The sequence below is a fragment of the Erinaceus europaeus genome, chromosome 16 (assembly GCF_950295315.1).
Source record: "Erinaceus europaeus chromosome 16, mEriEur2.1, whole genome shotgun sequence".
Lineage (NCBI taxonomy): Eukaryota > Metazoa > Chordata > Mammalia > Eulipotyphla > Erinaceidae > Erinaceus > Erinaceus europaeus.
Window position 1 is genome coordinate 1,193,398 of NC_080177.1, and position 14,334 is coordinate 1,207,731.

Below are 14,334 nucleotides of genomic sequence, written 5' to 3' on the forward strand. Positions count from 1 at the left end.
GTGAGAATGTTATTTGTGCTAGAATGCCCAATTAAGAATAATAAAAACACATGCCTACTCACAGAGGTGGAAGAACCATGAAATGTGTGTCCAGCTTAGTTAAAAATATAGATACTTTAAAAGGGGAAATTGGAGTTTTTCCATTTTTCTTTTTATTTATGAATTTATTTATTCATTGACTAGAGACGGCCAGAAATTGAGAAGGTAGGGGGAAGTAGGGAGAAAGAAAGAGAGACACCTGCAGCACTGTTTCACCACTTGCAAAACCTTCCCCCTGCAGGTGGGGAGTAGGGGCTGAGCCCGGGGCCTTGCGCACTGTGACATGTGCGCTCGAGCAGCTGCGCCACCGCCTGGCACACCTTTTTTTCCTTTGATTTTCAAGAAGTATTCTCTTCGGTGATACACCTCAACTGCTAGATATAGTATAAAGGTATAAATAGGTAGCGATGCCCGTAACCGACTCTCCCCTATTTTTTATGTAGATTAAAAACATTAAGAGAACAAAGAGTGAAAGAAGCGAAGCGAGAACCGGCCTCGGTGAGCTCGGAGCCACATGGGCCTCTGGATGTTCAGGGCTCAGACCCCGCCCAATGGGAAGATCGTTCCTTTGACAGGAGAGTAGAAGCCAGAGAGCAGCGCAAGTCTGTGATAGAGGGCAGTCGAGCCAGCCGTGAGAGCCTGGTGGCCTGCTTGGAGGAGTCCCCAAACAGGCGCCAGGAGAGAAGCAGACGCCAGAGTAGCACGGACATGCAGCACGAGGTCACTGTCAGAGAAAGACCCAAGTCCTTGGAGGATCTCCACCAGAAAAAAGTCAGCCGGGCCAAAAGGGAGAGTCGGAGGATGCGCGAGCTGGAGCAGGCTGTGTTCAGCTTGGAGCTGCTCAGAGCCCGCTCTCTGGGCGGCGCGTCTCCGTCTCCGTCTCGGGCTGAGGCGTGCAGGTGGTCCACGGAGCTGGTGCCCGGGGGCCCGCAGTCTCTGCAGGGCACGCCCGACAGCGAGGGCTCCCAGGGAAGCCTGGAGCTGCTCAGCTGTGAGGAGAAGCCGGCGAGCGCCGCACAGCCCGTGCCTGTGCCCGTGCCTGTGCCCGTGCCCGTGCCCGGAGGCGGTGAGGACCTGGCAGCCGAGGGGCCCGGCGGCCGGCGGCCGAGACCACAGGGCGGTGCCCTCGGGGCCTCGGGTGGGAGTGACGGCGCGCTGGCTCCCAAGGGGGTGCGCTTCGGGAACGGGGCTGCCTGTAGGCCGCAGGCGGGAGACCCGCTCATCTCGAGCAGCCTGCCCACGTTTTTTTATATTCCTCACCAAGACCCGCTGAAAACAGCTCCCCACCTGGACGCGGGTCTGCAGAGAAGCGGCCAGCCGGAGGGCCGAGGGCCACGGCCCGCGCTTCCCCTGGGGGCCGGCAGGGGTGCCAGGAAGCACCGCTGCCCGGGGCGGCTCTCGGCCACGCCGGTGAAGACAGATCCTGCCGATGCTGTGCTGCAGAAACTGGAGAAGCTCAGCAGCGAAAAGGAACAAAGACAGAAGCAGCTGCAGCAGCAGAACGAAAAGGAGATGATGGGGCAGGTGCGCCGGCAGATGGGCGTTTTAGAGAAGGAGCGCAGAGCTCTCAGGACAGTTGAGAGGCCAAGGACTGGGGAGCCCGTTCTGACGCCGTCTGTCCGTCCGTCAAAGCAGAGCGGCGACGGAGCGCCCGCTCTCCCTGCCCCAGCCTCTCCGAGAAAGGTCGAGTCCGGGGTGCCGGCACCTCCGTCAGCTCCCGGGAGAGACGCTGCTCTGGCTCCCAGAGATGGGCCGTCTGCTCACTCGGCCCCCAGGAGCCGACCTGTCACCCTGTTCTTGGACAGGAAAGGAGGCCTGGGCCAGTTGAGCATTGCCAAGGAGCCCCCCAGGACAGAGAAGACACGCAGCCACGCGAGTGCGGCCTCCCAGCACCAGAGCGATGGCGCTCCAAAGAGAGAGCGCTGGAGGCCACCCCGCGCCTCCGGCCACAAGCTTGACGAGCCTCCCGGAGGCGGAGCCGCCTCAGCCATTTTCTTCACCCCACAGGGCGGTGTGAATGCCTCTGTGTAAGTTTCTTTACTCGCTGCTCCTGCTCGGAGGGTCCTGTTGAAATACTCCCTGCCGGGTGCGGCCCAGACGGGCCCTTTTCTTGGTGTCAAACAGTTCCCTGCTTGTCGGCTCCAGCAGCGACCCACAAGTGGATCTAGCGGGCCGGGAGGCCCAGGCGGGCAGCGGAGCGCTGCCGAGAGAGGGCACCTGTCCCTGCGGGCCGCTGGGAGCCTGGCGGCTCTCACCCCCGAGTGCTGGTGTCCTGCAGCTGCTGGCCGCGGCAGAGCCGGTTCAGGCTTGTTCCCGCCAGATGTAGTTCAGTGCTGGGTCACAGCTGTTGGCCTGCTCGTGGTCTCTGAAGCCTTTTCTACTTCATTATGGTAAAAACACAAGCAGACTTAGCACCTAGGCTTTTTTATTATTACTATTATTTATTTAAAAAAGGAGACATTAACAAAACCACAGGATAAGAGAGGCACAACTCCACTCAGTTCCCACCACCAGACCTCCGTATCCCATCCCCTCCCCTGACAGCACCTAGTCTTTTTGAGCATGTGGTACTGTACTGCTAAGTGCGCGTGTCGCCGTGAGCCTGACTGGGTTCCGGAGGGCGTCTGCCTGCCAGAGCAGCTTCTCAGCCGCTGCAGCAGCAAGTCTCCCACCCCTCTCCCAGCCCCTGGCAGCCGATAGGTTCTGTTTCATGACTTGAAGATGGCTCTCTGGGTATATGCTAGGAACTGAAACGCCTCCTTGTCTTGTTTTGTTTTCAAGTGCAAGCCAGAAATCCTCGGACAGCGGAGATGCTCAGCTTCCTGAAGCAGAGGAGCCGCCCACCAGGCTGGGCCAAGCTGAGGTCAGTGTGGACTCGCGCTCACTTGCCTGTGTGTGAGGTGCACGCGGGGCAGAGGCAGAGGCAGAGGCAGAGGCAGAGGCAGAGGCAGAGGCTTCACTGCCCTGAGTGCTGGTGGAGAAAGAGACCCGCGTGACCTCACTCAGGGACTTTAGACGGTAGACGGGGGGGGGGGGGGATGCCCAGTCACCAGGCCCCATCGAGGGAAAAGAAGCGGCTAGAAAGACGGACAGAGCCCCAAACAAACAAGGGGCTTTGGGGACGGCGTCATGACCGCGGACATGGCTCCGTCTGTCCCTAGTATTGTAGAGAGGTCGCTTTTGGTCCTTCTAGGCGCTTGTAGTGGCAAGTCACGCGGGGTGGAGGGACGTTTCAAGAAGTTGCCGAGCTCCCTGTCCCCAGAGCACCCAGGCGAAGCGTCACTGTGTCATGTGTGCTTTATCGTTTGGTCAAGCAGGTTGCCAGACCGGCCCGTAGAAAGAAAGCGCGAATGGCGCGGACGCGCTCCGATTTCTTGACTAGAGGCACTTTGACCGGCGGGGAGGGGGACGCAGAGGACGGTGATTACGACAGCACTGTTGAGCCCCTCCTCCCTCTTGACCAAGCTCCTCACTCTGAGCTAGGACCTGCATCCTGCCTGGGGCAGGCCTCTCACAGTGACTCCGAAATGGTAATTGTACAGCACTCTGCGGAGTGAAGCACCGAGCACACGTGGTGGAGGGAGTCCCGGCTCACCTAAAGCTCACCTCACAGCTTCTCCCGTGGAGTGATTTGTACCCGGGAAACTCGGCGCACAGCAATGGCAGCTAGCCCTTGGTCGCCTAGGGCTCAGAGAGCGAGTGAGTGCTTAACCGTGTTCCTCAGGTCGCAGGCCAGGCCAGATTCCGAACTTGTGGCACGGATGCAGCACTTTCTGCCGGATGTTCTGCCAGGGACCTCATTTTTCTTTTTTTCTTCTTTTTTTGGGTTATGGGCCAGATAAGGAACCGTGGTGTGAAAGCGCTGCTGTGAACAGCTGGATGCCAGTAGAAGTATTTACAGGCATAGACCCAGAGGGTGCCTGGGTTTGATCCCTAGTGCCACTTGGAGTACCGTGGACAACACCCAGGACTGAGACAGCTAGAGCTCCTTGAATGGTTGAACGCTGCTGTGGCGGTGTCTCCCCCTTATTCTCTCTGAACACAGAGAATAGAAATTGGGCCAGGAGGTGACTTAGCAGCACTGTCCACGTGCACGGCTTCGAGTAAATCCCAGCGCGAGCCCTGCTGAACAAGCACCGCGCGTGAGGCCCCGCCGCTTGCACCTGGAATCACACCTGAGCCTCTTGCATTCTGGCCTTTTCAACCTTTATTTTTTAGTGTTAGCAAGTGAACACACGTTTTTTTAAGAACACATAGCTAGACAGACAACACCGAAAATGTTCCCACGAGCCTATCCAGATGAGCTGAGAGCGGTCTGTGAAGCACGTTCTCATCGCCAACGGCAGAGCCGCAGTGCTGTGACGCCCCCCTCCCGGCAGAAGCGACTGTCTGCAGCGTGGGTGCCATTACGGGACCAGGCGCTGGCCATCCTAGAACATGTACAGTGGAATGACACTAGTGGAATGTCTCTAGTGCGTGGTGGTCATGAGAACAGGAAAGTGGGAGTGCAGGTGTGTCCAGATGCACACGTAACTCAGCAGAATCTCTTTTAGTATCTGTTCATTCTAGAAAGGAAATGTGAGCATGGCCCTTTTTTCTCATTACTTTATATTTTGATTGATTTAGTTAGTGACAGTTTTTGCTAATTTCCAGAATGCTGTCATTTTCTTGAGTTGGAAATAAGCCTGCTTTTCAAATGCCAATATTGGTATTTTTAAAATGAAAAAAGAAAAAAAAACAACCCAAACCCCAAGCTAATCAAGTACATTAGACATCTCAGTTACACTGCCCTTAGCTAGTCTGCAGGACCATGAAAGCTGAAGACAGTACGTGTCATGAGTGGACGCTATTACTGATCTTTATTTTCCTAGGTTGGCCTAGAGAGAGGGAGGCTTCGCCCCATGATGTGGGGACTGGCCTGGAACCTGGGCCCCGTGCTTGGCACATGAGCGATTTGCTGGCCCCGACAAAGAACTATTTAGAGGTCCCTTTTTTCAAATTGTACTTCACATATGTTCAAACGAACATTATGAAGTGGAGAAAAAAATTGAATAAAAAGTAGTAATATTTCTATTTTTTTTATTAGAAATAGGAAGCAACGTTTATTCTCAAAACACGATTTTTAATTTGTGGAAGCGCTTAGCACTTGTTTTTGCTGTCTTGTTTCTGAGAGTTTCCTTGTTACAAACTTCAGTCCTTTGGTGGTAGAGTTCTTGCTCACTGGGGACTTTTCCTGCGGTGACTGAGGAGACCAGGCTTTCTGCTTGATGCGCTCCACGCCTCCGGCCGAGCCACTCGTCTGCCCACCTGCCTACGGCCCCCGCATGCCAGACGTTCAGAGCACCCCTGTGGAGTCGGCCCCCAGCTTTCTCACCGTCCTCCCCTGCCACTAGCTCTTAGGAGCCGGCTCTGGGCGCTTCCCTTTCTGGTGGACACGCGCATGAAGAAGCTTTGCTTTCTAGACTATGATAAGCGGGTTCTGCGGGGCTGGCTGGGGTGGGGGTCAGGAGAGACTTAGGTATGTTTATTTGTCTGGAACTGTGCTGGGTTCTAGGGAAACCCTTGTCTCTAAATGAAAGCTGTGGGATTTTAGACTTTCCGGTGGGTTTGATTTTCTGGGTATATGCCATTAAAGTAACCAGGGAAGAAACCACATGACCTTGCCCTTCGGAAAGAAGTGATGTGAGGGGACCGAGACGTGGTAAAGGGCTCTCGAGAGGGCGTTTGAGGAGCACTAGCTGCTGTGCCAGGGCTCGGCTATCACCTGCTCTGGGAGGAGCAGACAGGAGTGCCCGGTGAGAGGCTCACTGTCCCTTCCCACGTACCGTCCACTCATGACTGTCGTTTGAATGACTGATGTTCTTTACAGAAAGTATCAGTTGTTGACACGATCATAGAGTCACAGGTTCCATCCTACACCGACCAGCAGTGCTCTGTGCCCCCAGTGACAAACCGCCAAAGTCTTCGCGAAGTTTTTTTTTTATTATTTTTTATTTTTTTTAATTTATTTTTTATTTAAGAAAGGATTAATTAACAAAACCATAGGGTAGGAGGGGTACAACTCCACACAATTCCCACCGCCCAATCTCCATATCCCACCCCCTCCCCCGATAGCTTTCCCATTCTCTATCCCTCTGGGAGCATGGACCCAGGGTCGTTGAGGGTTGCAGAAGGTGGAAGGTCTGGCTTCTGTAATTGCTTCCCCGCTGAACATGGGCGTTGACTGGTCGGTCCATACTCCCAGTCTGCCTCTCTCTTTCCCTAGTAGGGTGGGTCTCTGGGGAAGCTGAGCTCCAGGACACATTGGTGGTGTCTTCAATCCAGGGAAGTCTGGCCGGCATACTGATGATACCTGGAACCTGGTGACTGAAAAGAGAGTTAACATACAAAGCCAAACAAATTGTTGAGCAATCATGGACCCAAAGCTTGGAAAAGTGGAGAGGAAGTATTAGGGAGGTACTCACTGCAAACTCTAGTATACTTCTGCTTTCTTACTTTGGTGCCATACTCCAAACTCAGTCAATTTCTGCTTTGCGTTTCTACTTCTTTTTTTTTTTTTTACATGCATAACATTCCCCAGATTCCCATTTAGCAATACAACCCCCACTATTTCATTCATCATTTTTCATGGACCTGTATTCTCCCCACCCACCCACCCACCCACCCCAGAGTCTTTTACTTTGGTGTAATACTCCAATTCCATTTCAGGTTCGACTTGTGTTTTCTTTTCTAATCTTGTTTTTCAACTTCTGCCTGAGAGTGAGATCATCCCATATTCATCCTTCTGTTTCTGACTTATTTCACTCAACATGATTTTTTCAAGGTCCATCCAAGATCGGCTGAAAACGGTGTAGGTTCCATCCTACACCGACCAGCAGTGCTCTGTGCCCCCAGTGACAAACCGCCAAAGTCTTCGCGAAGTTTTAAGAGACGGCTTCCCCCTACTTTTTTCTTTTTTCAAGTCCATGTGTTTCAAGTCTGTATTCCACTTAACTCAGTTCTTATACCCACTGGGTCATCCTCACCCAAGAAGAATGACACATGCTCTGCTAAGTGACGTTCCTAAGGAGACTTGCTACAGTCTGTCACCTCTCAGTCTTCTGGGTGGTGAGTGACCCGGGCTCCGTGCAGACAGTGTGCTGATGGACCCTCTGTGTAGCAGTGCACACCTGTGTACATAGACAGGGTGCTGTCTGCGTCCTCCGAGTGACCCGGGCTCCGTGCAGACAGTGTGCTGATGGACCCTCTGTGTAGCAGTGCACACCTGTGTACATAGACAGGGTGCTGTCTGCGTCCTCCGAGTGACCCGGGCTCCGTGCAGACAGTGTGCTGATGGACCCTCTGTGTAGCAGTGCACACCTGTGTACATAGACAGGGTGCTGTCTGCATCCTCCGAGTGACCCGGGCTCCGTGCAGACAGTGTGCTGATGGACCCTCTGTGTAGCAGTGTACACCTGTGTACATAGACAGGGTGCTGTCTGCGTCCTCCGAGTGACCCGGGCTCCGTGCAGACAGTGTGCTGATGGACCCTCTGTGTAGCAGTGCACACCTGTGTACATAGACAGGGTGCTGTCTGCGTCCTCCGAGTGACCCGGGCTCCGTGCAGACAGTGTGCTGATGGACCCTCTGTGTAGCAGTGCACACCTGTGTACATAGACAGGGTGCTGTCTGCGTCCTCCGAGTGACCCGGGCTCCGTGCAGACAGTGTGCTGATGGACCCTCTGTGTAGCAGTGCACACCTGTGTACATAGACAGGGTGCTGTCTGCGTCCTCCGAGTGACCCGGGCTCTGTGCAGACAGTGTGATGATGGACCCTCTGTGTAGCAGTGCACACCTGTGTACATAGACAGGGTGCTGTCTGCATCCTCTGAGTGACCCGGGCTCCGTGCAGACAGTGTGCTGATGGACCCTCTGTGTAGCAGTGCACACCTGTGTACATAGACAGGGTGCTGTCTGCGTCCTCCGAGTGACCCGGGCTCCGTGCAGACAGTGTGCTGATGGACCCTCTGTGTAGCAGTGCACACCTGTGTACATAGACAGGGTGCTGTCTGCGTCCTCCGAGTGACCCGGGCCCTGTGCAGACAGTGTGCTGATGGACCCTCTGTGTAGCAGTGCACACCTGTGTACATAGACAGGGTGCTGTCTGCGTCCTCCGAGTGACCCGGGCTCCGTGCAGACAGTGTGCTGATGGACCCTCTGTGTAGCAGTGCACACCTGTGTACATAGACAGGGTGCTGTCTGCGTCCTCCGAGTGACCCGGGCTCCGTGCAGACAGTGTGCTGATGGACCCTCTGTGTAGCAGTGCACACCTGTGTACATAGACAGGGTGCTGTCTGCGTCCTCCGAGTGACCCGGGCTCCGTGCAGACAGTGTGCTGATGGACCCTCTGTGTAGCAGTGCACACCTGTGTACATAGACAGGGTGCTGTCTGCGTCCTCTGAGTGACCCGGGCTCCGTGCAGACAGTGTGCTGATGGACCCTCTGTGTAGCAGTGCACACCTGTGTACATAGACAGGGTGCTGTCTGCGTCCTTTGAGGCTTAAGAAGCAGGAATTCCCCGACCTCCCCCCCCCCCCAAACACTGCCTAGCTCCACCTCCTTCCCCTTCCCCTGTGCGGTCAAGCTAAACTTCCGTCTCCTCCCTCCCTGCTGCCATGTTCTCATCCCCTTATTCCTGTTCGTGTTTCTCTGACGTGCCATCCAGGCCGCCTCTGTGAGTCCTTCTTCCCACTGCTCGCTCACAGAGGATGCGTGTCCAGGCCTGCATGGCAGGGCTCATCCGGGAAGCCCACGGCCTGGCGTGGCCCTGCTGCCCATGGACTTCTTCCTCTCTGCCCTGATGCTGCTGCTCCCTGGCCGTACCTCCCGTGCCTCACAGCTTTTCAGTCCGGTGCCGTTAGTGCCGTCTCTGTCCACGTTGACTGTGTGTGTGCAAGTGCGCATGGATGGGGGGAGGACGTGCAGTGCTGGGTATCCGACTCGGGGCCTCACGCGTGACATCTGGAACTCTAGCCCTCTGCATCCCGAGCCACCGTCACGTCACGTTCAAGGCCAAGCATTTCCCTCTGGGCACAACCTCAGACACGCTCTGCTTGCTTCCATGGGATGCACAGTTTCTGGGTCTCACCCACACTCTTCAGCTCCTTGCAGGATGTAGAGGAAAGTCTGGTTTGCTTTTCAGTTTGGTTGACACTGGTTACTGTGTTGTGAACAGATGGCCTGATGCTTCTTGTGGTCACGCCTGTGCGTTTCCTTTATTGGCCTGGAGCTCAGTTTCTAACAGCACCGCGCCCTCCGCATTCAGAGCGAGAAGTCTCAGTCTACCCGCCGTCGCAGTCTACCTTGAGCAGGTTGTTGTTGGTGTCGTTTTTGGCGACACCTGGTCCTGTCCACAGGACGCTGTGACGAGGCCTCTGTCAGTCCTGTGTAGGGGCTTCTATTAGGGAACATTGCTACCACAATGCTTTCCTGGCTTCTTAGCCTCAGATTGGCTTTATTCTTTGACTTGGCGTACTCCGTACCCATGCTGTATACTCCTACTCCTGGCCTTGGACTTGGCGTACCCCGTACCCATGCTCTATACTCCTACTCCTGGCCTTGGACTTGGCGTACTCCGTACCCATGCTCTATACTCCTACTCCTGGCCTTGGACTTGGCGTACCCCGTACCCATGCTCTATACTCCTACTCCTGGCCTTGGACTTGGCGTACCCCGTACCCATTCTGTATACTCCTACTCCTGGCCTTGGACTTGGCGTACCCCATACCCATGCTGTATACTCCTACTCCTGGCTTTGGACTTGGCGTACCCCGTACCCATGCTGTATACTCCTACTCCTGGCCTTGGACTTGGCGTACCCCGTACCCATTCTGTATACTCCTACTCCTGGCCTTGGACTTGGCGTACCCCGTACCCATGCTGTATACTCCTACTCCTGGCCTTGGACTTGGCGTACTCCGTACCCATGCTCTATACTCCTACTCCTGGCCTTGGACTTGGCGTACTCCGTACCCATGCTGTCTACTCCTACTCCTGGCCTTGGACTTGGCGTACTCCGTACCCATGCTGTCTACTCCTACTCCTGGCCTTGGACTTGGCGTACCCCGTACCCATGCTGTATACTCCTACTCCTGGCCTTGGACTTGGCGTACCCCGTACCCATGCTGTGTACTCCTACTCCTGGCCTTGGACTTGGCGTACTCCGTACCCATGCTGTGTACTCCTACTCCTGGCCTTGGACTTGGCGTACTCCGTACCCATGCTGTGTACTCCTACTCCTGGCCTTGGACTTGGCGTACTCCGTACCCATGCTCTATACTCCTACTCCTGGCCTTGGACTTGGCGTACTCCGTACCCATGCTGTGTACTCCTACTCCTGGCCTTGGACTTGGCGTACTCCGTACCCATGCTCTGTACTCCTACTCCTGGCCTTGGACTTGGCGTACTCCGTACCCATGCTCTATACTCCTACTCCTGGCCTTGGACATGGCGTACTCCGTACCCATGCTCTATACTCCTACTCCTGGCCTTGGACTTGGCGTACCCCGTACCCATGCTGTATACTCCTACTCCTGGCCTTGGACTTGGCGTATTCCGTACCCATGCTGTATACTCCTACTCCTGGCCTTGGACTTGGCGTATTCCGTACCCATGCTCTATACTCCTACTCCTGGCCTTGGACTTGGCGTACTCCTTACCCATGCTGTATACTCCTACTCCTGGCCTTGGACTTGGCGTACCCCGTACCCATGCTGTATACTCCTACTCCTGGCCTTGGACTTGGCGTACCCCGTACCCATGCTGTATACTCCTACTCCTGGCCTTGGACTTGGCGTACCCCGTACCCATGCTGTATACTCCTACTCCTGGCCTTGGACTTGGCGTACTCCGTACCCATGCTCTATACTCCTACTCCTGGCCTTGGACTTGGCGTACCCCGTACCCATGCTGTATACTCCTACTCCTGGCCTTGGACTTGGCGTACCCCGTACCCATGCTGTATACTCCTACTCCTGGCCTTGGACTTGGCGTACTCCGTACCCATGCTGTATACTCCTACTCCTGGCCTTGGACTTGGCGTACTCCTTACCCATGCTGTATACTCCTACTCCTGGCCTTGGACTTGGCGTACTCCGTACCCATGCTCTATACTCCTACTCCTGGCCTTGGACTTGGCGTACCCCGTACCCATGCTCTATACTCCTACTCCTGGCCTTGGACTTGGCGTACTCCGTACCCATGCTGTATACTCCTACTCCTGGCCTTGGACTTGGCGTACTCCGTACCCATGCTGTATACTCCTACTCCTGGCCTTGGACTTGGCGTACTCCTTACCCATGCTGTGTACTCCTACTCCTGGCCTTGGACTTGGCGTACTCCTTACCCATGCTGTGTACTCCTACTCCTGGCCTTGGACTTGGCGTACTCCGTACCCATGCTGTGTACTCCTACTCCTGGCCTTGGACTTGGCGTACTCCTTACCCATGCTGTATACTCCTACTCCTGGCCTTGGACTTGGCGTACTCCGTACCCATGCTCTGTACTCCTACTCCTGGCCTTGGACTTGGCGTACTCCGTACCCATGCTCTATACTCCTACTCCTGGCCTTGGACTTGGCGTACTCCGTACCCATGCTCTGTACTCCTACTCCTGGCCTTGGACTTGGCGTACTCCTTACCCATGCTCTATACTCCTACTCCTGGCCTTGGACTTGGCGTACTCCGTACCCATGCTGTATACTCCTACTCCTGGCCTTTGTGCCTGGCAATGGACTGTGCTTTTGCAGTGTATCGCTTTACTTTGTGAGCCAAATTAAAATATGTGTCTGTTAATATAAAGTGAAATCTGGGGTCCGGCAGTGGCGCAGCTGGACAAGAGCGTACACATTACAGTTTTCATGGACCCGGACAAGCCCCTGGTCCCCACCTGCAGAGGAAGCTTCATGCATGGTGAAGCAGGGCTACAGGTGTCTCTCTGTCTCTCTCCCCCCTTCCCCTTTCTATTTTTCTCTTTTTCCAATAATTAGTAAAGAAAGGAAAAAAGTAAAATCTATTCATTGTTATTGATAATAATTGATGGATTTAACTTTCTTATAACTTTTTTTTGACATTCAATTCTTTTTAAAGGTTCATTTTACGTGTGTGTGTGTGTGTGTGTGTGTGTGTGTGTGTGTAAGAGAAAGAACATGGGCAGGAAAGAGAAAAAAGTGCATTTCTCCAGTGTACGGAACATGGGGGGTTGGGCAAGGATCTCACGAAAGCCCGCCCTTGCTCTACCATTGAGCTGTTCCCCCAGCTCTTCAGTTTTGTTTGCCCTTTGCTATCTGAACATTTTTTTAAATTTTATATTTATTTATTTTCCCTTTTGTTGCCCTTGTTTTTTATTGTTGTAGATATTGTTGTTATTGACGTCGTTGTTGGACAGGACAGAGAGAAATGGAGAGAGGAGGGGAAGACAGCGAGGGGGAGAGAAAGACAGACACCTGCAGACCTGCTTGACTCCCTGTGAAGCGACTCCCCTGCAGGTGGGGAGCCGGGGGCTCGAACCGGGATCCCTATGCCGGTCCTTGTGCTTTGCGCCACGTGCGCTTAGCCCGCTGGGCCCCCGCCCGCCTCCCTGAGCATTTTGTGTGAGACCAGAGCGTGCTCCGTCACAGGCACAGGCAGTGCTGTGGAGGGAAGCCGGGAGCTCTCGCTTTCCAGACCCGGGGACTGCCTTCCCTTCCTGCTTCATCACTCTCCTCCAGTTTCTTTGACACTTGAAACAAGGTCTTACTTTTTCTTTGAGTTGTTTATCTTTGTATCTACCTTTTTAAAATGCCATTTTGAAAAAGGATTTCTATTAGTGAGAGAGGGAGCGTAGCAGAGTCTAGCTCTGGAATGTGTGGCGCCACATACTACAGGCTTCAGGCTTGGTGCACTCTGCCTGCCCTGCCCCCCTGCCCCCCCTGCCCCCCCTGCCCCCCTGCCCCCCCTGCCCGCCCTGCCTGCCCTGCCTGCCCTGCCTGCCCTGCCCCCCTGCCCCCCTGCCCCCCTGCCTGCCCTGCCCCCCTGCCCCCCCTGCCCGCCCTGCCCCCCTGCCCCCCTGCCTGCCCTGCCCCCCTGCCCCCCTGCCTGCCCTGCCCCCCTGCCTGCCCTGCCTGCCCTGCCCCCCTGCCCGCCCTGTCCCCCTTGCCCCCCTGCCTGCCCTGCCCGCCCTGCCCGCCTGGCCCCCCCTGCCCGCCCTGCCCGCCAGAAATGCTGGAGTGCCTTGAGGTCACTTAGAGAGCCCGTGCAGCTCCGGGCTCTGGATGTTTAGTAAATCACACCTCTGCCTTCTCGCCTGCTGTAGCACAGTGAGCAGCGGACTCTCCTGCAGTCACTCCTCTCAACTTTTGTTTTTTTACTTCTTTTTCTACTTGTCATTCTGTTTTTCTCTTAGGTCTGTATTAAATATATTAAGTGCCGACAGCAAATCCTTTGTCAAAGTCTTCTGATCTTTCTCTTGGCTGGATGAAGTTTTTGCCTTAGTAGATCACTCATGTAGAAGTCATTGCTGTGGAATTCTCTGATTAACTAGAGTGTCCTTAAAGGTGTGCTTCCTTTCTTTGAGCTACTGGAAAACACTATTTTAGTGCTGTCTTACTTTGCTGTTTCTGTGCTTTGCCGGCCTAATTTTCTTGCCCATTTGAGTTATTATTTTTGTCCGCAAGCCTTCCCCCCCCCCCCCCAACTATGTGAAGTTTAGGATGTGATCACGGACCTCTCTTTCCATGTCTGTGGACTCTGTGATCTGGTGGCCACTTGGGAGACTGTCCCGCGACTCACCTGGGATCCTCTGGAGCCCTTCCACAGGGAGTCAGCCGAGCTGCACGTGTGCGAGGCGCCGTCGCAGGCTCTCCTTGGCTTCTCTCCCCACAGGGTGGCTATTTCTTGTCTTGGTCCTCACCTTCTGATACTGTGTTGTTTGAGGTGCTAGGCTTCGGTTGTCAGTGTCACTCAGTCATAGCCAAAGCAGGCTGTGTGCTTTGAATGAAAGAAGGCCGTCAGCAAACAGACCAAAGGCTAAAGGAAAAATCACCACTGCAGGAAATGAAATGCTAGAAGTGACTTGACCAGGTAGCAAGGCATCTTCTCCTCCAGGTGGGGTTGTCTTTGAAGGTTCAGTGTAAGAAGCAAGTGAGGGAAATTGCCAGTTGAGAGGCAGGTCCCAGCGCGACGGTCAGCTCTGTGGAGGCCAGTTGCGGTGAGAGAGCGCCTTTATTCTTCCTTTATTCTTCCTCTCCTGCTCTCCTCTGCCTTTATTCTTCCCTCTCCT

The 14,334-nt window shown here is 54.7% G+C and overlaps 1 protein-coding gene across 6 annotated transcripts in view; it reads left to right on the forward strand.

Moving 5' to 3' along the window:
- The window catches only part of MYO9A (myosin IXA), a 159,504-nt gene that overhangs the window by 107,115 nt on the left and 38,055 nt on the right, over positions 1-14,334 (forward strand). For 4 of the 6 annotated variants that reach the window (XM_060175603.1, XM_060175605.1, XM_060175606.1 and 1 more), the window contains 3 exons: positions 483-2,066; positions 2,821-2,902; positions 3,357-3,569. In XM_060175603.1, coding sequence (XP_060031586.1) covers positions 483-2,066; positions 2,821-2,902; positions 3,357-3,569 — 1,879 coding nt within the window. The remainder of the gene's footprint in view (positions 1-482; positions 2,067-2,820; positions 2,903-3,356; positions 3,570-14,334) is intronic. The other 2 variants (XM_060175608.1, XM_060175609.1) reach the window with 1 other exon arrangement.